Consider the following 23,966-nt stretch of genomic DNA (forward strand, 5'->3'; position numbering starts at 1 on the left):
GGCTCTGACAGACCAAGGCCCTGCAGAAATGTCCACTATCAGAGAAGCACCAGCAAAGAGGCTGACAAGATGAGGACAACCCCTCCGATGCACAGGTGTGACTGGCTCGGGGCTCATGAGCTCCCGAAGGGCTCCTTAAGCCAGCTGTCCCCCTGGAGAAGTGTTAAAGAGCTTGTGCCCAGCTCGGTGAGAGCCCATTGCCCATCCCGGGGTGAGTGACTCCCACCTGAGATGGTGGCCGCGGTCTCCTCAGCCAGGAGGCGGTCTTTTTCCTCCCGCAGTTTCTCCAGCTCCCGCTGGTGCTGCCTCTGCAAGTCCTCAATCTTCTTCTGGTGTGTCTCTTCCATGGCTGCAAACCCCCGCTCGCACGTGGCCTGGAAGGTGCACAAGGGGCTTTACCCACTTCCCTTCGGCTCCCTGAGCAAACCGTGACTGAGCAGACCACGGCCCCACCCCGCCTGGCCCGCAGGGCAGGGAGCTGCTCTCTGGGGCTGAGCCTGGCACCAGCTCATACCCAGAGCAGTTAGAAAAGGGTGTTCACCCGGTGAGTCCTGCCTGATTCCTGTGGTTGTTTTGAGTTCCATTTCTCTGCAAAGAGCTGGTACTGTGGGTGGGAGGAGGCTGCCGTGGAATTGAAAACAGCCCACCCTGGCCCTTTATGGAATGACTGCCAGGTAAGACTGACAGGAGGACAAGAGAGAACATGGGCAGAGGCTAGCATGTCTGGTCTTGAGTTAACCCCTGACATGCTCAGCATCGCCATACCCCAGGTGTCGGGCACAGTTGTGAACAGAGATGTCTTGGTCAGCTGCCAGGAGCTGAGAGATCCTGTGAATGACAGTGACCCAGGACATGGAGCCGGGGGCCCAGTCCTGCCACTGCCCAGCTGGCCACTCAGATGGTCACTGAACTTCTCAGGCATGTGCTGAAACAATCAGATTAGGGTGTGGGACACTTCCTTTTCCTTGTGAAGGAGTACAAAGAGGGGTCCTAATTACCAGGTGCCTCTGCTCATTGCATCGAGGTCATGGCAGAACTGCTCCCCAGCCTGGTCTGTGTCTTGCTCGAGCCTGGCTTGGTTTATGACCTGGATGTGGGCTTGGGGACCCAAGAAGTGGTCCGACTACCCCACACACCCACCCTGTATCCACCAGGCCTGGCACATCAGGTGAGTCTTCTGCCCGGGGTGGGTGAGTGTGCCTGTGGCCGTCAGGGCTGGTCTGTGCAGCTCTTTTGTGGATGGAGGCACACTGGGCCCTCTAACAGAGATGGCTTCGCTCAGGTGCAGGAACCGCGTTTCTCAGTTCTCTTTCAGAGCTGCGAGAATGTGGCCACATCACCTCCGATGTAAGTCTGGGGGACCTTCTTGTGCCCGGATCCAAGAAGGATACCAGGAACCCCAGTCTGTGTCTGGGTACCTCCATCTGACTCCCACAGGAGCAGACAGACCTTTCTGGACTCCCCAGTCAGTATTTTCACACTCAGGGTCTGCACTTCCCTGGGACAGACCTGCTGTCCACCACTCACTGGGCATTCCTCCTCGCAGTGCCTTCCAGATGGAGCCCCTGTCTCCTCTTTGCAGCTCACACACCCCTGGACACCTGGAGAGTCCCAGAGCTGCCCTCCCACATGCTTTGGTTCAGCATGGCCTCTCGGTCAACACATGGGCAGGGGAGGGTCTAAATCATAGTTTGATGGGAATGTTTTCGAGTATTTCCAGATAAGGATCAGAACTCTTACAGAAACACTCAGGTAGCTCCTTGGAGAGCACGTGTTAACCTGTAAATACAACCCTAACGTTTAAGACAGTAAACCCTGGGGCCAATCAGTTCCTCGATGACTACTCTGCAGAGTTGCTAGAAAAGGCACCAGCTTGCAGCTATCAGGAGAGGAACCGAGACCCCAGTCTCCCTCAAGTGACTGCCGTCAGCCCGGCACCCAGAAGAGCAGCTTGGTTGTAATCCCTGTGTCTCACAGGACCCAACGAGAACAGACTCAGGACAGAGAATGCTACCCAAGTCCCCAGCCTGGCCTACATCCCTTCAGGGGCCCAGCATGCACCCATATCAGCACAGGGGCTTCTTCCCTCCTGACTTCAGGCCAACTGCGCAAGAGGCTGGTCCGCACCTCGTCTAAGTTGCCTCCCGTGCAGACCCTGAGTGTCAGGAAGCAGCTGAGACGTTACTTTCAAATGCCTTGCTGGTGTGCCCTGACTGCATGGGACCGTGCAGCACTTTCCATCAGCCCTCGAAGCTTCCTTGGGATTCAGAATGGCTTTCAAAAGGTTTGGACTGATTTGGGAAAAGGCAATAGAAACAGCCTGGCAGGTGCCAAAGTGCTTGCTAATGTCCAAATGCTTATCACAGTAGCACACCCACCTCAGCACTGGACGTGGTCCCGGCTAGAGAAAGGGGGACATGTGAGGAGCCTGGCATTTACTGCATTTGTGTGGCAAGAAGCCCAAGAGCAGGCAGCCCAAAGCCCAGGCAGCGCCACACAGTTGAATGCTCCGGGGCCGGGAACGTCACCTGGACTGGCCAGGGCCATGACGTTCTGCCCACCAAGGGGGGTGTGAAACAGGATGGAGGTGCTGGGGGAAGGTCACTTCTCCAAACCTGTGGAGAAAGGAAGGCTGCATCTCCTTGAGAAAACAACCATTCCTGCACAAGGTTCCCCACTGGACGCAGCCCCTGGGGGGGAGGTAGGAAGTGGCCCTTGACACTGTGTGGCAAACACCCCTGTCCTTCGAGAAGTCCAACTTTATACTCCCAGGACAGTTAGGAGAGGAACCTCACCAAGTCCAGGCCTTCACAGCCTGGAGGTGAGGGTGAGGCCCCCCACCGGGCTCTGCTGGGACCCCCTGAAGCCCACAGGCAGTCAAGGGGGAACAGCACATTTGGAGCTAAGAACCCTGTCCCAGCTCCACCCTGACCGCTCTGCTTTGAGACCTTGAGGCTCTCCAAGTCCCTCTGGCGCTCCTCCTGCAGCGAGGCCACGCCGTCCAACGGGTCCTTGTGCTCTAGCTCCTCCCGCAGGATGTCCACTTGTGCCTCTAGCTCCTGGATGCGCTCCCTCAGCCCCGCCACGGACTCGGCCTCGCCCTCAGCTGGTGAGCCGGAGAGGGGCTGGCCCTGGTAGTGGCCCAGAGTTTCTTGCAGGCACCGCAGGGTCTGCGAGTAGTGCTCCTGCAGGGCCCGCAGCTCCTCTTCATGGATGGTCTGGAGCTCTCTGACCTTGAGCTGGAACCTGGCCTCCAGGGCCTGCACCTGCTCCACAGGCCGCCCCCCCAGGTCCTGCTCGGCCCTGGTCCCGGCGTCAGGCTGGCCCCGGGCCCCGCCACATGCAGCCTGCAACATGCCCTCCACGTGGATCTCCTCCTTGAACCGCTCTGGTGGGGCAGCCAGGCGCTCGCCGTGCGCCAACTCCAGACACCTCTGCTGCTGGTCCAGCTGGGCGACCTTGGTCTGGTGCTCCACGTTCTCCTTTTGGGCGAAGGTGAGCATGTCCAAGTACTCGCCCTTCCGCTTGCGGAGAAGCTCCTTGGACTCCCCCTGCAGGGGCCCCAAGGCCTGCTCATGCCCCTGGTAGGGGGCCCCCTGGCCCAGCCAGGACTCCTTGTAGCCCCGGAGCTCATTCTCATACTCGAGCCGGATCCTGCAGGCTGCATAACACACCTGAGCCTGAAGAATCGCATCCTGAACTAATAAAGAAGAATACTGGCCGAGGCCTCCCAGACAAGCACGGCGCGAGAGATGCTGGGACGCCTGGAGGAGCTTCCGACAGTCCCCAAGTGCCTCCACAGAGGGAAGCGAGGTTAGGGAGGCAGAAATCTCCCCCAGGAGACTGGCCTTATCTTTAAGCTGCAGGGCGAGCTCCTCCTGAATAGCAGCTAAGACCCCAGAACTCTGGCTGGACAAGGGACAAGCCAGGGAGCTGGCTGGGTCCTGATGACTTGGTGCTTCTACCGGTGGGCGCCTGGCCCAGGACACCTGGTCACCGTCTCTGGTGCCCAGCGGAAGCTGCAGGGCTTCCGAGACCTGCTGCATCACCCTCTCAAAGGCAGGGGTCCGATAGGCCCCCAGGACCTCCTGCAGCATGCACTTGTGCTGCTGCAGGGCCGCCTGTGTCCCTTGGAGGGTCTCCTGGATGCTCTGGAGCCTGCGGTGGAGGGACTCCCTCATCGAGCATGCAGCGAGACTGAGCTCGGCCCTGACCCACGTGGCGTCCGCCAGGGCAGGGGCCAGGGCTGGCTGGGCACATGACTGCCTGCTTCCTGAGGCGCTGGCTGCCTCTCCGCCCAGCATCTCCAGGTGCCGGCTCAGGGACTCGACCTGGCTCCAGAACTCTCCATCCACCAGCACCTTCTTGGCCCAGGCATCTGCTGGGGCCTCTGGACAGACCACAGCACTTTCAGACTCCAGCGGCCACCGTCCTGACTGAGCCATCTCCAGGAAGACCTGCGACACGTCCAACGTCGTGTTCCGTAGCGAGTCTGCAATCTGGTCTATGAGGGCGGCTTCCAGAGCGATCTGCTCAGAGAGGAGCTGCAGCTGCTCCTGCTCGCTCAACGTCAGCATGTGTGGCAGCTGCTGGGATGGCGCCTTCTCCTCCTCCGAGAAGCCTGCTTCGCCCGTGGAAGCTGGCCGGGGACGCAGGGCCTGGACAGCACCCACGAGCAGGCTCTCCAGACCAGCCAAGGGCCCTGCTCCTGCGTCCCCCGGCAGGGACCGCAGCTGTTCTCGGCAGCTCTCCAGGCAAGCCAGAGCCTGGCTGTTTTTCACCTGGAAGTCACTGAGCTCCCCAACATGGCTCTCGACCGCCTCCGCCCTGGCCTGTTTCTCCTGCTCCAGCTGGGCGGCCAGCGCGGTGACCTGGAGCAGGCTGGCTCGGAGCTGCTCGCAGAGCCGCGCCTCGGTGCCGGCCCACTGCTGGTGCAGCGCAAGCAGGGCCTCTTGGCTCTGGCCCTGCTGGCTCTCCAGCCTCGCCGTCACACCTTTGAGCTTCTCCTCGGTGACATAGAGCTTGGTCTCCAGGGAGTGGATGATGGACAGGTAAGCGTCTGGGTCGCTGGGCATGGGAAGCGAGCTGGGGGTAGCCTCTGATGACATACTTTCCTCCGAGGGTGAGCGCTCCTGACTGGTGTCCGAGGACACGCTGCTGGTCCCGGTCTTCTCACACCCGTCAGGGTGGGTATACTTCTGACACTGGATTGTGGAGAATCGGATTCTTTGCCTCTTAACACCAGGTACTCCCTGGTCAGGTTTTGAGGACACTTCCGACCTCAGGAGAACCATGCTCTCTTCTCTGCTGGGGCTGCTGTCTCCCAGCTCCTCCCCTGGGGCCACATCCTCCAGCCCCGAGCAGGGCAGGCCTGGAGGCATGCCGGCAGTCTGGCACTGCAAGCCCACATGAGCAAGGCTGTCCTCAGCATCCTCCAGAGGCTCTGTGGCCAGTCGCTGTTCGATCTCTCCCTCTGCCTGGAGCTTCCTGTCTGCCTCACCTAGGCTGCTCCCCAGGGCAGACGTCCCCAGCAGAGCCTGCTGCAGGCCCTGCCCCTCCCTCTCTAGCACCTTCTCATGCGCGTCCTGCAGGCGCCGCAGCTCCTCCTCCTTTTCCTGGAGCCTCGTGTGTGCGCCCTGGAGCTGGCCGGCCACCCTCCTGAAGGAGTGCTCTAGGCTCTGGTAGTCAGCCTCCCTCCCCCTCAGCTTCTCCTGCAGTGCAGCCACATCCCCATCGGACAGGGTGACACGGCCCAGCAGCTCTTGGAAGCGCTGCTGCGTCAGATCGCGCTCATCCCGCAGGCTCTGCACATGCTCGGCCAGCTTCTGGATGCTGGCCTCCTTCATCTCCAGCTGCTGTTCCAGCCGTTGCACTGCCTCGCTGCCCTCGGACCTAGCGCTCAGCTTCTCTTCCTGCAGCGCCTCCACCCGGTGCTCGTGCTCCTGCAGCCGCCCCTCGAAGGCGCGGGCCCTGTCCTCTGCCTCCGCCAGGCTCCGCAGCAGCTCCTGCTTCTCCCGCTCGCAGCTCCCCAGCAGCAGCTCGTAGTTCCTCTGCAGTTTCTCCTCCATCAGCCTCTGGGCCCGCTCACTGGCGCCCAGCTGCTGGCTGAGGTCGGCAATGCGCTCTTGCAACTGCTGTACCTCCTTGTGCCGGTCCCGCTGCAGCGCCTGCTGCCGCTCCAGGTCCCGCAGCTCCTGCGTCCTGCCCAGCAGCAGGGCCTCTGCGCTCTGCAGCTTCCGCTCGCTGGCGCGCAGCTGGGCATTGAGCGCGGCCTCACTGTGCTGCCGCTCCTCCAGCTGCTCACGCACCTTGTCCTTCTCCAGCCTCAGCTCGCCCTGGAGCTTGGCCAGAGCCTGCTCCTTGATGGCAAGCTCGGCGGCGGTGTTGCCCAGCCGCGCCTGGAGGCTCCGGATCTCGGCCTCGTGGTGCCGGATCGCATCCTTGGCCTCCCCGTAGCTGCGCTTCAGGGCCTGAATCTGCCGTGTGATGAGCTCCTGGCGCTGGCACTGGGCCTCCAGCTCGCCGTGCAGATCCTGGTTGACTCTGTGGAGCCTCTGCCAGGTGCCAGATGGGGAGGTAGCCACTTCGGTCTTAAAAAAACCGATGAAACACGGGTTAGTAACACTCGGCCTCCCAGTTCTGAGTGTCACACCTCTGGCCAGGGTCAACCACAGAAAGGCTCCTTTGTGGGTCTTTTATCCTTTGCACAATTTTTTTCCCCCATTTAAAAAAATAACAAATCATCTCAATTTTTTTGGTAAGCAGCTGTTTCCAGATAAACAGAAAACATGAACAGTAACATCAAAACAGCTCTAACTGCACAGCTTCTAGGAGAAATAAACCAAACAAAACTGAATAATGGAGCACAGTGGTAAGCAAACGAAGACTGCGGGACGAGAGACTCTGGCAGGAGGCTCGGGTAGGAGCAGAGCAGAGCATCATTTGTTTTGCGAAACAAAAGGCACATGGCTCTAGACCACAAACCCCACAAGAGCGCAGCACCCGATACGCTGCCCTTTCCTTCTGGGACAGGAGAAGGAAGGGCGGCACCGCTGGTGGACGTCAGTGAGGTGACATCCGAGACACTCCTGTGGGAGGTGGCGCCTGTCCTCCACAGTGACAGGAAGAACTAACCTCTACCTGCAAGAAGACAAAACGAGGGGGAACGGAAACCATGGAGTAAAACATGAGAATTAACAAAACAAACCTTTGTGGAGTTGAAAATAACAAAGTGAAGCATGCAGAAAATAAAACAATTGAAAAAAAACTCCTCCAACTGAAAGGCATGCAGAACAGACAGAACTAATTAATGGAGGAAAAAACAAGAACATGAAGGGAGTGAGAACAGCTCAGCCTCAGAACTGGCCTGCCCATGGCTCCCTTGAGGTATGCTGGCGGGGAAGCCACAGGTGTGACACTCAGTTACGTAAGTTAAGAGACACTCCACGGCCACATATGCCAGCTCCTCCTCCCGGCTGGCAGCACGGCGCCCACCCACCACCATGACCCTCCTCACCCTTAACCCCAGAGGCCCTCCTCGCTCACCCAGACTTGAGATCATAAGCAGTGTGAAAGCAGAGGAAGGTTAAGAGTAACTGCCCTCTGACCTGGGAAGGAAGTATTAACATATCTGGCCTGGGGGCAGGCTCATGCAACCATCCAGGTCAGACACAGGTGGGTTCTAAGGTTAGCAATGTGCAAAATCTGCTGCCAGGATCTTCTCGGCCTGGCAGCCCAACCGGGGTTTAAAAAGGAGCTCCCCAAACCTGCAGGGTCTCTGCACAGATGTCCCAGAAAGTCCTGGAGTGACATGTGCAGGAAAGAGGGGTATCCCCACACTAGGTCCCAGGGCCCCAGGGTCTGAACTGGGCATGGCAACAACTATGGCTGAAGGGCTGGGAGGAGGGTCCAAGGCACACGGGGTGCCTAGGGCTGAGGCCAAAGCTGGGGGAAAAGGAAAGCAGAAAATATCCACCAGAGAGTGTTGTGGAGAGGGGCAGGAGGACAGACTGTCCTGAAAGTCCACCGGACCAAGGAAACCAGTGTGCTGCGGTCTGCAGATGCAGAGATGTATCACAGCAACTCAGGGGCCTGGAGAGTCAGGGGTGCCCTCTGGGACCATGTCTTGGTCTACACAGACAAGGAACCTGGTGCTGGGGGAGGGGGTGCAGGACCCAGACTGGACTGCGGAGCCCTCAGCCTTGCATGACGAGACTTACGTTCTCAGCCCCACTATGCTGCTTTGCTCTTCCTGGAGCTCAAGCTCACCTGTCTGTTACCTCTCCCCACCGCACATCTGCTAAGGGGGCAGCAGAGTGCTGGACCTCAGAATGGAGCAGGGCCTGGAGCACTGCGGGACACGTAGCCCACACCAGCCTGCCCTGCCCAGATGCCCTCCTGCCTGTGAGACACCCGCGGCTCCCTGAAACCACCTGGTGGCTGGCACTCTGGCACAGAGACCTCTGCGGGAGACAATGGGTCTGGACTCTTGGCTCAGGAACGGGCAGCTGTGTTTCCCCCTCAAACCTCAGGCTCAGCAGAAAGTAAGATGTGGGGCTGCGAGGCGAGTGGACAGTCCCAGGCTGCCCCGCAGGTGGGGCACAGACATGGCTGGGGGAGGGGACCAGTCCTAGCTTTGCCACAGGCAGATCCTAAGGAGGCACCTGGGAGGATCCTAAGGAGGCCTGTTCCTCAGTTTCTTCTGTAAAATGAGACTAACGCTCTTCTTGTGAAGTTAGAAATGACTTGCAAACATGTGACGTTGATTAATAAATATACGTTGGGCTCTTTGAAAGCTGAAGAGAAACACAACCAGAATTATTTTATTAAAAAACAAAAGAGCCTTAGCTGTAGAGGGTTCATCAGATTCTCCCAATGTTATATAAGCAGCAGAAGCACACTGTCCAGAGCGCCTGCTCCTGCAACAGAGGGCCCTGGAGCCTGGCAATGGTTTTTGCACATTCCTAGCCTGCCTGGGTCCTGCACATGAAGCCCGTGGGTGCCCAGAGGGTGGCAGCCCCTCAGCCCTACCTGCAACACATAGCCCTCCCGGGCGCTCTGCTCCCGGCCCAGAGCCACCCTCAGCTGGTCCTGCAGCAGTCGGTTCTGTTCCAGAAGGTCTGAGGCCTCCTTCTGGCTCTGCTCCAACTGCGGGCAGAAAGACACACGTGTGAAGCAGGATGGCAGCAGTGGTCAGGGGCAGAGCAGCATGGCCCTCGTGGTCCTCCCGGTCCAGCGTGGTGGAGCTCGCCGGCAGGTGCATTTCTCGGGTCTACACTGCACCAACGGTTCAGCTCAGGCCGTGAGTCTGCGTGGGTGCCACTAGCTTCCAGCTGCTGGGGGCTGCACCAGGCCAGGCCCTACAGGAACAAGGCCTCCATGCCTGTGTCTGAGGGAAGACCACCCACTGGGTCCTTTGGGTGTCCTCAGCATGGCCAAACAGGCCTGTGCTGCTCCAGGCAGGCCTTGTGCCAGGCTCTACACCTCAGCTCCTACAGAACCCCCTTCGACCAGCTGGACACGATGGATTTTGTATAAAATCACGTTGGCGAGGATGTGGCTCCTAGCAGCTGTGAGTCCAGCCGTCGCTTGCTGCCCCTTTCTAGCTGCAGGGCCCTGGTCAGTGGGGAGCTGGGTGCACAGTGGGCTGTGCTGACTAGCATGGGGACCTTCGTATCAAACCCTGCTGTCTGAAACAGTCTCAGAGTCCAGTGTGTGTGGCCTGCTGACCTACAGTCCAGCTGTTTAGAGCAATCTCATTTTGGGCTGTTAATTTACTGTTTTGCCTCTTTTATTGTTTTAACAGGCATAGAAAAGTATTGATACTAGTGGTAAATATCAGCCTCATAAATCTAACAAAATAAGATGAGAGGTGAAGGCAGGCCAGGTACCCAGCCTATCGTTTCATCAGCCTCCAAAGTAAAGAGCACATCTGAATCAGCAGGCAGGCCAGCCATGCACACCCCTCAGGGCTCACCCAGGGTGCCAGGCTGCTGTGCCGAGACAGGAGCCTACCAGTTCACTGTCCTCTCCGCCAGTGCACCCCAGAAACAGGGCAGGTAAAACAGACACCCCACCCCACCCCCACCTCTGGCCCCACTGGCTCTCAGTGGCAGTACCACCCCTCTGGTCTATGGAAAGGCCTGGTGTGCACCTCCCCTGACCCAGCCCTCCTCCCAGTATTTATCTGGGACCTGTCTGTGTGCCTGGTTTGCTGAGGGGTCTACAAGCCCTTGGGGCCTAGGCCCACAGCTCCTACACTCTTGGGCACAGAGGGGGCCAAGGAAGGGGGCTGCATGGAGTCAGCCAGCCCGCCCACCCGCCCTGGCCACTACCTCCTTCTCCAGCAGCGAGGTCAGCTCGGGTGTGGAGAGTCGGTCGCTGCCATCCTCAGAGGACAGGTGCAGGGGGGCGATGGGCACTTGCTTCTCCTCCCGGAGCGGGGTGGTTTCCACCTGATGCCAGCGCTGCTCGATCTCCACATGCACATTCTGGGTCCTGAGCTCAGCAGCTGTGGGCGGCCCCAGGCCCCGGTCGACCTCCATGCGCAGGGCCACATCCTCTGCACTGGGCCCCTCCACTTCCGGCGTCCCAAAGCGCTTGCGCCGCTCCTCCCGCCGTCGTGCGCGCTCCCGCTCCAGCTCCCCGGGTTCCGCCTCGGCCCGAGAGCCACCAGCCCTCTCCTGGGCCAAGGCCTGCTGGATAGGGCGGAACTCGGCCCAGTCGAAGGTCTTGGAGCGGCCCTCACGCCTGCGCTCACGCGCCCGGCTCCTCTTCTGCTCAGGGTCAGGCTCCCCAAGCTCCCCGTCCTGCTTCTCCAGTGGCCTTGTCTCCGAGGGGGAGCCGCTCCGGGCCTTCACCTGTGGCAGTGAGCTGCAGGGGCCAGAGACAGTGGTCAGGTGGGGCCCCCACCACCAGGCCCGGCCCCTGCTGTCATTATGTGCTTTTCCTGCTCGGCTGCGGTCCCTGGAGGGAACCCCAAGGGGCTCTGAGCCGTGCCAGCAGAGAAGGAGCCACAGACGATGGCCCAGAGGTTTCCTGCAGGATGATGCTAGGGTCTGAGAGCCCTGTCAGGTTTGCTGGGCACAGCCACCATCCAAACGAGGCCATATAGGAGGGAAGCATGTGCTGGGCTGATGGTGACAGAGTGAACGGGAGCAGCTACTTTCCTCAAGGCTTGTGGGTTTTCAATAAACAGGTAAGGAACACAGTCAGGTCTGTGTTTTAAAAAACCACTCTGGTGGCTGGTGTGACAACCCTGGGCCCACCTGTGGGCCAGTGAGCTGGCCAACCCAGGTGGTTCCCATGAACCAGCACCACACAGGGGCTCACTGCTCAGGACTCGAGAAGACTGGGTGGCCCACCTGGGCCAGACGCTGGAGGACACCCATGCCTACCCAGCAGCCGGGTGCACCCCCTCCCCCACAACCCTAAGATGTGGCTGTCTGAGGATAAGACCCCAAGACCCCCCCTCCCCCCCCGAGAAGAGTGGCCTCTGGTCCCACCCAAGCCCTCAGCACAGGGTGGGAAAGCCCCTGAGTGGCAAGGGCTAGGGCTGGGGGGCTCCAGGGAACACAGACAAGGAACCTCCAGAAGCACCCTCTGTCCTGGGGGCTTCCAGGTCAGGACCACATGCCTGGACACATTTCTCCAGGATGGACCTTTCAACAACACCCAACTGCAAGCTGGCCCACAGCCCAACCGTGTGATGGTCAAGACGACATAGCACCTCTCTGCCACTCTCTCTGGAGTGGAAGCCCCCGTGACCCCACCAGATTGGGGCTGCAGCACTTGGATTGAGCTACAACTTCTGGCATCTACACCTTCCTGGGACACGGCCTAGCTGCACTAGCTGCACTTTCCTCAAAGTGTAAAAGCCCCCACACAGAGCACACAGTGAGGCAAGCACCTTGGCTCAGTCCACTGACACTGGAGTCTCTTCCTGTCAGAAGAATGCTGTGGCCCTGACATGGAGGGGAGGCGCTGTCCTGAGCCACGTGGGCCTGAGCACGTCCTCCACACTGCTTCTGAGGCCAAAGCCCCACACCTGCTCTGTGACACCTGAGGCTGACATCCCCCCACCTGGAGCTGGACCGGCCGCGCGGGGTCCTTCAAAGAGCCCAGAGAGGGCCTTGGCCTCTGCTCCTGGTCCTACAGACTCAGAAACAACCAAATACTCTGTTCATCTAACGAAAAAAGGAATAGAGTCAGCACAGGACAGAAGTAGAAAGGAGAGTCCCTTTAGGATCCCTTCCTGACTCTGTTCAAAAATGTAGGTCACCAGGAGGGAAGCAGGACTTGGCAAAGGTGTGAAGCCACCCCCAGGAAGAGATGTGAGTGCTCTGTGGGCATGAGGGCCACCCTCCGGGCATGGCCTCCAACCCAAGAGGCCCTTGAGAAGCACCAGGACTACAGGAGGGAAAAGTGTAAGGGAGAAACTCTCAGGACCAGTGAAGGCTCTGAGGCCAGAAAGTGAGGGCAGCAAGAGTTCTGGGTGTCACAGAACCAGCCGCATGCAGAGATCCTGTCCTGTCTGCTTTTTGTGAAATGAAAACAGCAGGTTTCTAACCATCAGGGCAGGAGGAAAGTTTGGGGCAAATGATGAGCTTCCCAGAGCATGGCTATCAACACGGGAACATCCCCAGCTTCGCCCCCCGCACCAAGAGCTCCAAAGGGACATCTGTCCTGGTTGCACAGACATCCTGCAGATGCAGGAGTGAGGCAGGAAGACCAAGAAAAGGCAATACTGAGGTGGCCTGTGGACACAGCATCTGGTGCTGCCTTTGACCAACCAGGGCTCAGCGGCTGGAGATGCCCTGTATCCAGGCCCCAGGGAGTTCATGCACTGGGCAGGGCTGGCAGGGGGTGGGCGCAGTGCAAGTAACAGACAGAGGAACAGGGCGGCTGCACTGAGTCTCCTAAGCACCTGACTGGCTCACCTCGTCACATCCGGGGCAGAGGTCGGGTGGACATGCTTCATGATGGTCTGGATCCAGTTCCTCCGGATTCCAGATGTCATGGCAGAGAGGGTGAAGGCGCCCTCCTTCGTCTGCACAGAAGATGAGGCGTTAGCCATGAGTGTCCCTCACCGACCCTGAAGGGCTTGCAGGAAGGACTCACCCCCAGGATGCCCCTCCCAGAGGAGCTGCTCTTGATGGGAGAGGCTGAGGGAGAGGGGTCTCAGCACGAAGCCCAGAGAGCGGGAACTTGGCACCACCCCCAGCACCGTCCGCAGAGGTGGCTAAGGGTCTAGCTCACTGAGTATGCCTCTCCCTCCTGCAGGACAGGGGTACAGGGAATCATCGGAGCCCCCAAGTCACAGCTGGAGTGCCCTGCCAGGTGCCCTCCAGCCCAATGGACTGGGGAATGGATTTCTCCTTCTAATGAATTCACTAACCCTCAGGTCTGAGCTCGGTCTCCTCTGAGTTTGGTTAACCTTGGTCACTGCCATGTGCTGAATCTAAGCCCAAAGGTCAGGAGGGGAGTCCCAGCCCGGGAGCCCAGGGTAGCAGCTGGCAGGCAGCTGGCAGGCTGCTGGGTGCCCATTGCACACCTCAGGCTCTCAGGAGGGAAGAATTAGCTTTTCCCAAAGACAGGTCTGGGCTTCCCTCATGGTTTAGTCAGTAAAGACTCCACCTGCAATTCAGGAAACCTAGTGACTAAACACAGCACAGTACACAAAGACAGGTCTGGCCTTTGCCCTTCACCACTGTGGTGCAGAGTGGGGGCTAGCCAGGCCAGAAGGACCAGGCGTGTGGTAGGGAGATGCTCTGGCTGTGTAATGTCAGCTGGCCTCTGGGGGAAGGGCTGGAGCTTGCCTTACCACATGGACAATGATCCAGTTGATGAGTTATGAAGCTGCTACGAACACTGGACACACTTGGGCCTGGTGCCAGGCCTAAGCCCGAGCAAGCTCCCCAGGCTGGAAGTTCTGTGTGTTATCAAATGTCAACGCCAGGGAGAATGTCCCCAAGAATGTGAAAGCTTCCTGTTCAGTGCAGTTCTCCACGAGGTGCTTCCTCGGGCTGATCCCAGTCTGTACCCTTTGCTAGAGTGTGTCCGCAGTTCTAAGGAGAGTGTTCCCTGTGCTCTGAGTCCTCCCGGCTAGTTATCGGACATGTGGGGGGTCCAGGGCACCCTGAGACTTGCAGTGGGCATCAGCCAGCTGGCATAGCCAGGGGTCTGTGCCCTCACCTCATCTGGCTACCCCTGAATAGTCCTTGAACCCCCATCTTTGATGAAGTGGCCAGTGAAAACTGTTCCATCTGCCTAGTCAAATAATTTTTTTGAAATGGGACAGCACCTTGCACACTGGAATCCTTCACAAGATTGTGGGGCAGAAAGACTCCGGTGAGTGGCTACATCGATGAGCTAAGAGTAAGTGCATGAGAAGCTAGTGCCCTGAAAGCTGAAGAAGCAACACCTTCACTCTTACTCCCCATACCCCACCTCTTTCCAGCCGTCCCTGTTCTACTGAAAGAAAGACCCTATTACTACAAAGGCTCTGGACAGCCTCCAGGGGGAGATGCTGACGTCTGCTTTCTGCTGAGATCACAGAGTGGGGATGGGGTGAGGAGCTACAGGACAGAGAAAAGGAGAGGATGAAGTGCCCACCCGTCAGGCTCACGGCCCTCCCCTCACACCCCGCCTGCCGCCCAGCCCCACCCCGCTCACATGGATCTGGAAGCCATAGTTTCTCTGCACTGGGTACTCTGTGACATCACAGCACGTAGACAAGTCGATTTCCCCATCCAAGTCGGCTGCCTGCAGAGAAGGTGAGAGATTTAGAAGGTAAAGGCCAGTGTCCCGTGAGCTTTTTGGCTACTGGACAGGTGTTTTCGCAGGTGCTGCCGACCACACACCACCTAGAAGCATCCATGCCACCCCCACCCCATCCTGCCAGGGACATCCAGGCCAGGGTTCTCAGACCTCCTTTAAACTCTTAAAAACTGACGGCCCCAAAGAGCTTTTGTTCATGGAGGTTTTATCTATTGATGTTTGCCATATTAGAAACTGAAAAAAAATGAAAAATAAAAATTTTTACTCATTTAAGAGCACAAACCCATTTCATAAATAAAAAGTATTATTTTAAAAAACCAGCAGGACTTCCCTGGCAGTCCAGTGGTTAAAACTTTGCCTTCCAATGCAGGAGGTGTTTGTTCAATCCTTGGTTGCAAAGCTAAGATCCTACATGCCTTGTGGTCAAAACCAAAACATGAAACAGAAGCAATATTGTAACAAATCCAGTAAAGACTTTAAAAATGGTCCACATAAAAAAAAACTTTGGGAAAAAAATAGCAGGAGATTTTTGCACCTGCCTTTAATGCCTAACTTCTGAGGATACCTGGATTCTCACATGGGTCTCTGAATTCAGTCTGCTGGTAGCTTTTGGCTGAAGTGTATGAGGAGGGCCTGGCCTCACACAGACTCAGGCTGAAAAAGGGAGGTGAATTTTAAGTCTTTTCAGACAGCTGTGGTTGTTCTTCTTTGACAAGTGGTAGTTTCTTAAAGGTGAACTACATAGTGGAATCTTTCTATTCTTGCTATTATGTTAAAACCCACGGTTCTGCCCTGCTCCGTGAATGGACCTCTGACCCATGCGTGACCTGGTAACACCACGTCCTGTCTCCTGGGAGAGTCCCCAGACACTGATGTTTCCTTGTTCCAGAGCAAATGCTGTGTGTGCTGTCATCACTACCTATTTCATCAGGGAAGTCTAGGCTCAGGGATGCTGTCAGGTGAGCGATGATGAATACAAGTTTCTCAAAGTTCCAGTTTTTCTTAAAAGTTCAAATTGAATCATTGATAACAGTTCTGTCAGTTGTTTTCCTTGAAGGAAGAGACTCGGTTCATTTAATCGAGTGAGCATCTGTGTGCTGGTGTTTAAGCAGAGATGATGGGCCACGAGGAGGGGGGTGGCAGAGGGCAGCGTGGTTGCAGCTGGTGCTCCCCATGAGGTGGCGTCACGCCTGGACAACCAGCACAAGAGACTTTGCCAGCTTCCGGCGGGTGTTGAAGGCTGAGACTAATAAATCAGCACCTCTCCTGTCCTGTGAAGGCCCTTTCTGTACAGCTGTAAACATGTGGCAGTGAAGGACACACTGGCTATCTGCTCCCGCAGCCTGGTTGGCTAAGGCATAAGGTCAGTACATGGGACGAGGTCAATGACACTGTAGTCTTACAGCACTATTTTTGTTATAAAACCCTGGGTGGGTCTCCAGGGGTCCATAAAGTACACTGTGAGAACAACCCAGCACTTGTGTGTGTTCCTGTGACCCCAGCACCCATGCTACTCCCCATCTGCCTGCCCACCAGCCTCTGTCGCCTGCACTTACAGAGGCACAAGAACCATTAACATCGTTCACATTCCTCCAAAGGAGAATCCTGGAGTGGGAAGCAAGGGAAAAGGTGCAGGAACAGAATGCCAAACTCAGAAGAGAAAGTTTTTTTGTAGGTGAAGAAAAAGCCCTTCTGTTTGGTGTTCAACCATGGAACCAGGGCTCACAACCAGGCTGCCAAGTTCACCTGCCACATCCGTCCTTGTCCAGAAAACAAGGGATAAGATATATTAGTTTGGTTCTTTGCAAGACAGTTTACCACAATATTTCTGTGTTCAGTTCAATCGCTCAGTTGTGTCTCTTTGCAACCCCATGAACCGTAGCACGCCAGGCCTCCCTGTCCATCACCAACTCTCAGAGTCCACCCAAACCCACGTTCATCAAGTCGGTGATGCCATCCAACCATCTCATCCTCTGTTGTCCCCTTCTCCTCCTGCCCTCAATCTTTCCCAGCATCAGGGTCTTTTCAGATGAGTCAGCTCTTCGCATCAGGTGGCGAAAGTATTGGAGTTTCAGCTTCAACACCAGTCCTTCCAATGAACACCCAGGACTGATCTCCTTTAGGATGGACTGGTTGGATCTCCTTGCTGTCCAAGGGACTCTCAAGAGTCTTCTCCAACACCACAGTTCAAAAGCATCAATTCTTCTGTGCTCAGCTTTCTTTAGAGTCCAACTCTCACATCCATACATGACCACTGGAAAAACCACAGCCTTGACTAGACGAACCTTTGTTGACAAAGTAATCTCTCTGCTTCTTAATATGCTGTCTAGGTTGGTCATAACTTTCCTTCCAAGGAGTAAGCGTCTTTTAATTTCATGGCTGCAGTCACCATCTGCAGTGATTCTGGAGCCCAGAAAAATAAAGTCAGCCACTGTTTCTCCATCTATTTGCCATGAAGTGATGGGACCAGATGCCATGATCTTAAGTTTTCTGAATGTTGAGCTTTAAGCCAATTTTTTCACTCTCCTTTTTCACTTTCATCATAGAAAGAACAAAACTGTTTGTCCTGAGTTTTAAAATGAGACATCTTTCAGTGTTTTTCAAAGAACACAGACAAGAAAAGCTGCTAAAGCCACCCCATCCCAGGTGCTGAAGCAGGGCCTGGAGAGCCTACTTCCAGCAGAAACCAGTCCCAGAACATCAGACTCTGCCCCAGGGCTGGACTGGGCCACCCATCAGCACACAGCATGGACCTGAGGCACTTACCTCCTCAGCCACAGAGTCCCTGTAGAACCTCAGGCTTTGATCAGCAAGGACAAACCAGTGCTTCTTCCACTAAAAAAGAAGGAGTAAAGTCAAAACTGAACTCCACACTCCTGCTCCGAGGCACTCCACAGCCAGGGTCCTGGGGGAACACAGACAGTGGGCAGCCCCTCTGGCTGGGACACACATACAGGAGTCTGCTCAGGCCACAGGCAGCCACATGCACATGCCTTCTCCCCAGTGACAAGGCAGTGTGGGCACTCCACCCGCAGGGGTGCCAGGCAGAGGGAAGCCAGGCCCCCCAAGCTCAAGGAGGCAGCCTGTGAGTTGCGGCCACCTGCTGTCTAGCCAGAGGGGCGCCCACCTGCTGCCAGCAGGGGTGACCCAATCACAACCAGCCAGACTTCCCAGTCTTCAGTGTGAGGAACAACAGGGGTGCTGAGTCTGCAGGCAGAGCCGAGGGGGTGGATACGGAGGGGAGAGAGAGAGAAGGAGGGAGGGGAGGGGGGTCCAGGGGTCTCGCAGAGGGACCCAAGGCTCCTCCTGCCTCCCGGGAGGCCTGGTCTCCACCCCAGCAGCCACTAGTGGCTTGCTCTTTCTGCTCAAGCCTGCCAGCTCCTCCCAGGCCTGTGGAGGCATCTCAGCTGCTGCCCACCACCTCACAATCAGGGAGCCTGTTCTTGGGGAACCTGGGCTCTCCGGAAACCTCTGGAGAATGTGGCCAGGAGGGAGGCTCATGTTGAAGGGCATCCTCAGGCCTGAGGCTGATGCTCACCAGGAGCGGGAGAGCAGTCCACATGCTGGCAGCAGGCAGGCTGCCCACCACACCCCCACTTCTGAGGAGACGGGGTCGTGGTCACAGTCCTGGAGGTGGTGGACAAGGGCCAGTGCTCACACACCCACGGGGACAAGGCCAGCTGACCTTGCACCTGCTCCCTGGCGGCTGGGGCCACGGCAGTGCCAGCCACTCACCTGGCCATCCTCATACTGCTTGGTCAGCCAGCCTTTTTTGAAATTCAGCAGGTCGGGCTAAAAGAGAGGAATGAAGAACAGCTCAGAGAAAAGCAGCCTGGTGTCTGGTTCTGTGCAGAGCAGACTGACGAGACAGGCATTTCTCTCCCCATGAGGGGCCCTAGGGAAGGGGCTTTTCCACGTGCCGGATGAGCACATGTGGCTCCTTGCCCTGGCAGGGGCTGCCCAAGCCACTCTCAGGGTGTGCATCTCCAAGGAAGGCAAGGTTGGGTACAGGGCACAGGTGCGGCCCCCTCGGCCCATGAGCAGCACAGCAGGGCCGCCAGGAAGCAGAGAACAATCCAGACAGAGCCACCCGGCATCTCGCGTGGAGGGAAGATGAGCAGTGATGGCTGAGACCAAGAGTCTCATAAAAGCCACGGGAAGACTGATGGCACCTGGTGTGAGCACGACGCAGCAGTGAGCTGCCAGGACCCTCCAGCCACTGACCTGCCAGGATGACCCTGAGCCCCCACTTCCATACAAGCAGAGAGCCAGGACAGCAGGTGCTGATAGCACCTGAGAGCACCCGGAGGGCCCTCGCAGCCCTGGGCCTGGCTGGTGTCTCATGTGTGGGCATGGGCAAGGCCAGGTGAACAGAGATGCAGCACTGCAATGTCCAAGGACCCAAGGAGAGTTAAGAGAACATGTGCTCCAGGGCGGGACACCCATCAGCCATGGGTGCCCTGGAGCCTCTGCTGCAAAGTCTAGACTCTAGGTGAGAGTGCGTGTGCTCTGGCCCAGCTCGGGAGCCGCTGGGGGCCCCACACCTGGAGGGGTGGGACCAGCCCTGGTTCCTCAGGAGGCCAAGGACAAAGGCAAGAGGAACCCATGTGAGCTGCTGTCTTCACTCCTGGGGCTCTGACTTGCCTTTCAGGGCTCCCAAGGGGGCGGTGGTCCTATTAGACCTGCCTGACCACTCCCTACCTCCACCCAATGGCCACAGCTCCCATGCCTGGAGCGAAGGTCAGGCTCCCTCCACGGTAACACCATGAACAAGAGACATGCCCAGCGGGAAGGGGGCTCCTGCCCCCAAGACGTCACAGAGACAAACACTCAAAACGAGAAGAACAGAGGTTCGTGCTGTGGCCCCAACCCCCAGAGCCAAAATTCTGCGGTCCTGGCGGCCTCCTCTGCCAGAGATCTCAGAGCTCAGGATGCCCACATAGCCCAGAGAAGGGGCAGAAACACAGCATCTGCTTCTCACACAGACACGATGGCCCGTGCACAGGGGGCAGCCAGCACAGACACCAGCAGACAGAGCCCCGTGACAAGCAGCAGGGGCGACGTCTCCAGGCCTCAGAGCACAGGCGCCCGGGCTCACCGTCAGGGAGGACTCCGTGGACCTCCTGTCCAGTGACTTGGCTCTTCGGTGTGGAGACAGGGGGGAGGCCGAGGCGTCTGGGAGAGGAGCTTCGCTGGGGAGGTCCTGTGGCAGAGAGCAGTCCCGTCAGCACCAGCCAGTCCCTCGTCCGCTACAGCCGCAGGAGGGCGGGCTTCAGGGACGTGTTGCGGGCAAGAAGCGGGGCTCTGCTGTCTGGTGCCTTGGCACCTCTGCCCCTGGGGACAGGACCTGCGTGGAGATAGGACCCACGCCCAGACTCCTGGTCCTGAGCCTCCCACTGCCTGCTGGGGCTTGAGCCGCTCTGGTGGACAGGGCAGCCTTTTCTTGCAGATGTACCAGCCACTCGGCTCTCCTGGACCCCACTCTCCCTGGGCCTCAGAGGTTCACAGAAGGAAGAAGCTGGGCTCTGTGCAGCAAGTAGGAGAGCCCAGAGAGAACGGGAGGAAGATAGAGGGTGGATTTGCCGGGACCCCAAGAAGTAGGGGCTCTGGAGGGGAGTTTCAGAAGCGGAATCCACCTTGGAGATTCAGCAGAGAGAAACGAGAGCTGTGGCCATGGCCAGAAAAGACAAGAAGGAAGGAGACCAGACGGCCTTAGAGAGGAAGAGAGTGGCTCTAGTTAGGACCTGGGACCCAAGGCGCATGAGAGCAGCTCTGAACAGAGATGGATGGAATTCTGAGAGGAAAATGCAGAAGACGGGCCTCACCCTCAAGAAGTTCACTCAGGGAAGAAGGTGAGAGACGCAAGAAACGACCAGGAAACAAGAGCAGGAAGCTGGGCAGAAGTGCACCCACATGTGAGTGGGCTGTATGGGGGGCAATATGCTGCCGTCCCCATCCTCTGCTCTGCCCCATTATTGCCCAGAGCCCGGACGCTCACCCGCTTCCTAGGAAACGCCCTCTTCTCGCTGCGGCCTTGTCGAGTGTCACTTGAGGCTGAGGGCCCGGCGGACATGTTGGTCTCCATGTGCTCTGCCTTCTCTGTGTCCAGGGCCTCAAACTTCTCTATTACCTGGGACCTCCTGCAAGAGAGGGCACGAGGCCACTGAGGGGGGAGACAGGGTCCCCGGAGCCTGAAGGGACATGGTCTGGAGTCTGAGGGGCTCCTGCAGCCAGCACCCCACGCCGGCTCACCCCAGTTCCTGGGCCACCCTCGTGTGGGGTGCTGGCCACACACACCCCTCGTTCGGCCAGCTCACCTAATGCCCTCACTTCCTCTCCCACCTCCACACGGGGCAGCTCTTGGGACACAGCCCTGCCCTCTGCCTCCCAGCCCCACACCGCAGACGCCGCACGGGCTGCCGTACTGACACACTTGGCCCTCACACGCCAGCGCCCCCTCCGGAGCCACAGACTGGTGGAAGGCAGCCAGCACCTTGGGCGCCCAGGCCTCACCACGTGCCTCAGCAGATCGGATGCAGCCCCCACCCCAGGGCGTCCAAAATTTAGCAAGAAAAAGACCCATGAATTAACATTGTTTCTGCCAACAGTAAAAAGAATCAAAATCCAAATTAAAAACAAAGCAAGTTGATTTCGTGTGAAAGGGCGGGCGGCATCATCAGGCCATCTACGGCTGGAGACGGAGCTGAGATGGGAGCGAAGCAGGCGGAGGAGGGGCGAGTAACGTCACAGCGACACAGCAGGAGGAGTGGAGAGGGGCAAGACCTGGAAGAAAACAAGGCTGGAGAATGAATAAACAGAAAGAACTGCTGGTAAAAATCAAATATGGTAAATCAAAATCATCCCAAGAATTAAAGCAAAAACCCAAGGCGATCACTGAGGAGGGAGACTGTCCTGTCCCCGCGTCATGAACATCCGCCTGGTGGATGCACCCTCGTGAGCTGCCCACGTGTCCCCAGGCCAGAGGCCTGTTCCCCCTGAGACGTCTCACAGGGAGGTGGCTGTCCTTGCACTGGACTAGCAGCAGAGTCAAAGGCAGTAAGTGAAGGGCCGCTGGGCCCAGTAGCCTGAAGCCTAACTTCATGAGGAAGGGGAGGGGAACCCGGAGGCCAGCTCATCCTTGGGAAGGGACCAGCAGAAGGGGCTCTCGGGGGTCCTTCCTCAGGAAGGCGGAACTCCCTGGGACCAGCTCCCTGTGGGGCCATCTCTGCTCCCGTGGAGTCTCCTGCAGGCCAGCAGCAGCTGCAGCGGGGGAGCGAGCGAGCGAGCGAGTGCAGGAAGCCAGGCGGCGTGGGAGCGCCTGGGAACCACGGGAACTCTCGCCGGTGCTTTGGCTGGCTGCGCACCGAGGTGCCTGTCCCAAGTGTCCTGCTAGGTTTAGAGGACAGACCCGCTCACATGTAGAACGAGAGCTCTTTCAACCGACCTCAGGACCAGAAAGCCCCACGATGGCCTCGAGGTGCAGGGGCCAGTGAGTCAGGCCAGTTGCATGCTGCGGGCTGGGCCGGGCACGAGAGGTCAGAAGAGGGAAGAAGTGCCGCCTGCCAGGGGTCTGGGGGAGTCCGCCTCAGGTGACTGACTGTAAAGTGGGGCCTTTTCAGCTCAGGTCCCTGCAGTCCTACAGCTGGGACAGCAAAGGCATCCCGGTGAGCCTGGTCCGGACTCCCAGCCAAGGGGCAGGCGGGACCTTGGCAGCTGGGCCTGGTGTCAGTCACTAGCGGTTCAACCAGCCATCCCTCCACACTTGCTCGGCACAGCTCACCATTTGAGAAACACTGGGGAGGCTCTGGGGCCAGTCCAAAGACTACTTCAGGGGCAGGACTGGTCAGGACACCCACCCTGAGGCCTTTCAGTCAGGCTTCCGGCAGCCGCCCCCTGGGTATGGTGGCTGGTGTCCTGCCCATCTGGGGCTCTGTTCTGCACCACAATACAGGGATCCGGTCTAGCACCAGGAGCGGCTCAGGACCAGAGAGCAGGCCTCAGACAGGACAGCAGCCAGTCAGAGGACACGAGGGCAGTGAGAAGTGATGTGACAGTGTTAGGATGCAGAGGAGAGGGCCCCAGGGGAGCCGCACCAGGCAAAAGCCCCTCCCCATGGTGGCAGAGCAGGCGAAGCAAAGCCCCAGAGGTGCCATCTGTCCCGGCCATAGCCAGGAGGGAACTCCAAGCCAAGCAGGTGTGCTGAATGTTAATTCTTTGGTCCCCGCCAAACCAAGGTGTGGCTGCCTGCTTGGGGGCCTCCAGGACGCAGTGAGAAGCCCCCTTGCCCAGGCCACTGGCCTCCTACATCTAGCCAGTCCCATCACTTACACTCAAGCGCACTAAGGACAGCCTCGGCCTGCCCCAGCTCTGCTGCCCCAGACTGTTCCCGTGAGGAGGGGCTCTGCCCCTGCACCCCGTTTCTGCCCTGTGTATGGAGTGCTCACACACCTCAAGGGGTTCTTAGTAAGCCGGGCAGAGATGCTGTTCGGAGGGCGTGTCCCCCACCCCTCCAGGACTGAGGCATCTTGTTTGTGTCTCTCTTCAAGTGTGTCTTCCAAGTGTTGGAGGGGATGCCTGGGAGGGCAGCGGGGTGGGAAGGAGCAGGGGAGCAAAGCAACCTGGGCTCTGCAAAGGGTCATCCAATGTCTCCACTCACTCTAATTCTAAGCTGGGTGGGGCCAGAGGACACTACACTAACAGTGGGTCTGAATCTCCTCCTTAGAAAACAGCTCTTTGTAAATGAATGAAAACCTCAAAAAATTTTCTCTTCCCGGAGCATGTTACAGGCTCTGGAATCATTTTGGGAGGTCTGAAACCCTGCATGGCCCACTGCACGCCAGGGTGCGAGCCCTGCTGCTGGACAGAGGCTCTGTTTACACGCGGGGCTGGAAGCTTCTACTGGAAGGGGTACTGGGGCACTCTGGTCCAGACCTGGACTTGGGAGGCTTCAGAGACAGAACCACGCTCTTTCCTCGCTCTCCACAAGTGCAGGGCCCTCCCCGCCTCAGACCACAGCTCCACCTGGCCTTGGCCCATCTCCAAATCCATGACAGAATGTCACAAAATGTACAAGTGTGTGAGTGCACATGTGGGTACCTGTGTAAGAGAGCATGTTGAGTGTGCACAGTAGGGGCTGCAGGAGTGGGCAAAGTGTGTGCAAGCCCCTGGCCCTCTAGTCCCCCCGGCCC

General features: G+C 58.0%; 1 protein-coding gene and 1 long non-coding RNA gene across 13 annotated transcripts in view; both read right to left on the reverse strand.

Moving 5' to 3' along the window:
- The window catches only part of MPRIP (myosin phosphatase Rho interacting protein), a 94,387-nt gene that overhangs the window by 11,695 nt on the left and 58,726 nt on the right, over positions 1-23,966 (reverse strand). For 9 of the 12 annotated variants that reach the window (XM_070479261.1, XM_070479258.1, XM_070479265.1 and 6 more), the window contains 10 exons: positions 20,777-20,918; positions 19,877-19,981; positions 18,514-18,570; positions 17,545-17,613; positions 14,674-14,763; positions 12,939-13,048; positions 10,335-10,872; positions 9,031-9,147; positions 2,949-6,590; positions 227-374 (listed from right to left, as the gene is read on the reverse strand). In XM_070479261.1, coding sequence (XP_070335362.1) covers positions 227-374; positions 2,949-6,590; positions 9,031-9,147; positions 10,335-10,872; positions 12,939-13,048; positions 14,674-14,763; positions 17,545-17,613; positions 18,514-18,570; positions 19,877-19,981; positions 20,777-20,918 — 5,018 coding nt within the window. The remainder of the gene's footprint in view (positions 1-226; positions 375-2,948; positions 6,591-9,030; positions 9,148-10,334; positions 10,873-12,938; positions 13,049-14,673; positions 14,764-17,544; positions 17,614-18,513; positions 18,571-19,876; positions 19,982-20,776; positions 20,919-23,966) is intronic. The other 3 variants (XM_070479266.1, XM_070479267.1, XM_070479259.1) reach the window with 2 other exon arrangements.
- LOC139039094 (uncharacterized) lies at positions 21,408-23,964 on the reverse strand. Its single transcript, XR_011492267.1, has 2 exons — positions 22,223-23,964; positions 21,408-21,561 (listed from the first exon to the last, which is right to left on the reverse strand). It is a non-coding gene; the product is annotated as an uncharacterized lncRNA (long non-coding RNA).

This window comes from Odocoileus virginianus, chromosome 17 (genome assembly GCF_023699985.2).
Source record: "Odocoileus virginianus isolate 20LAN1187 ecotype Illinois chromosome 17, Ovbor_1.2, whole genome shotgun sequence".
Lineage (NCBI taxonomy): Eukaryota > Metazoa > Chordata > Mammalia > Artiodactyla > Cervidae > Odocoileus > Odocoileus virginianus.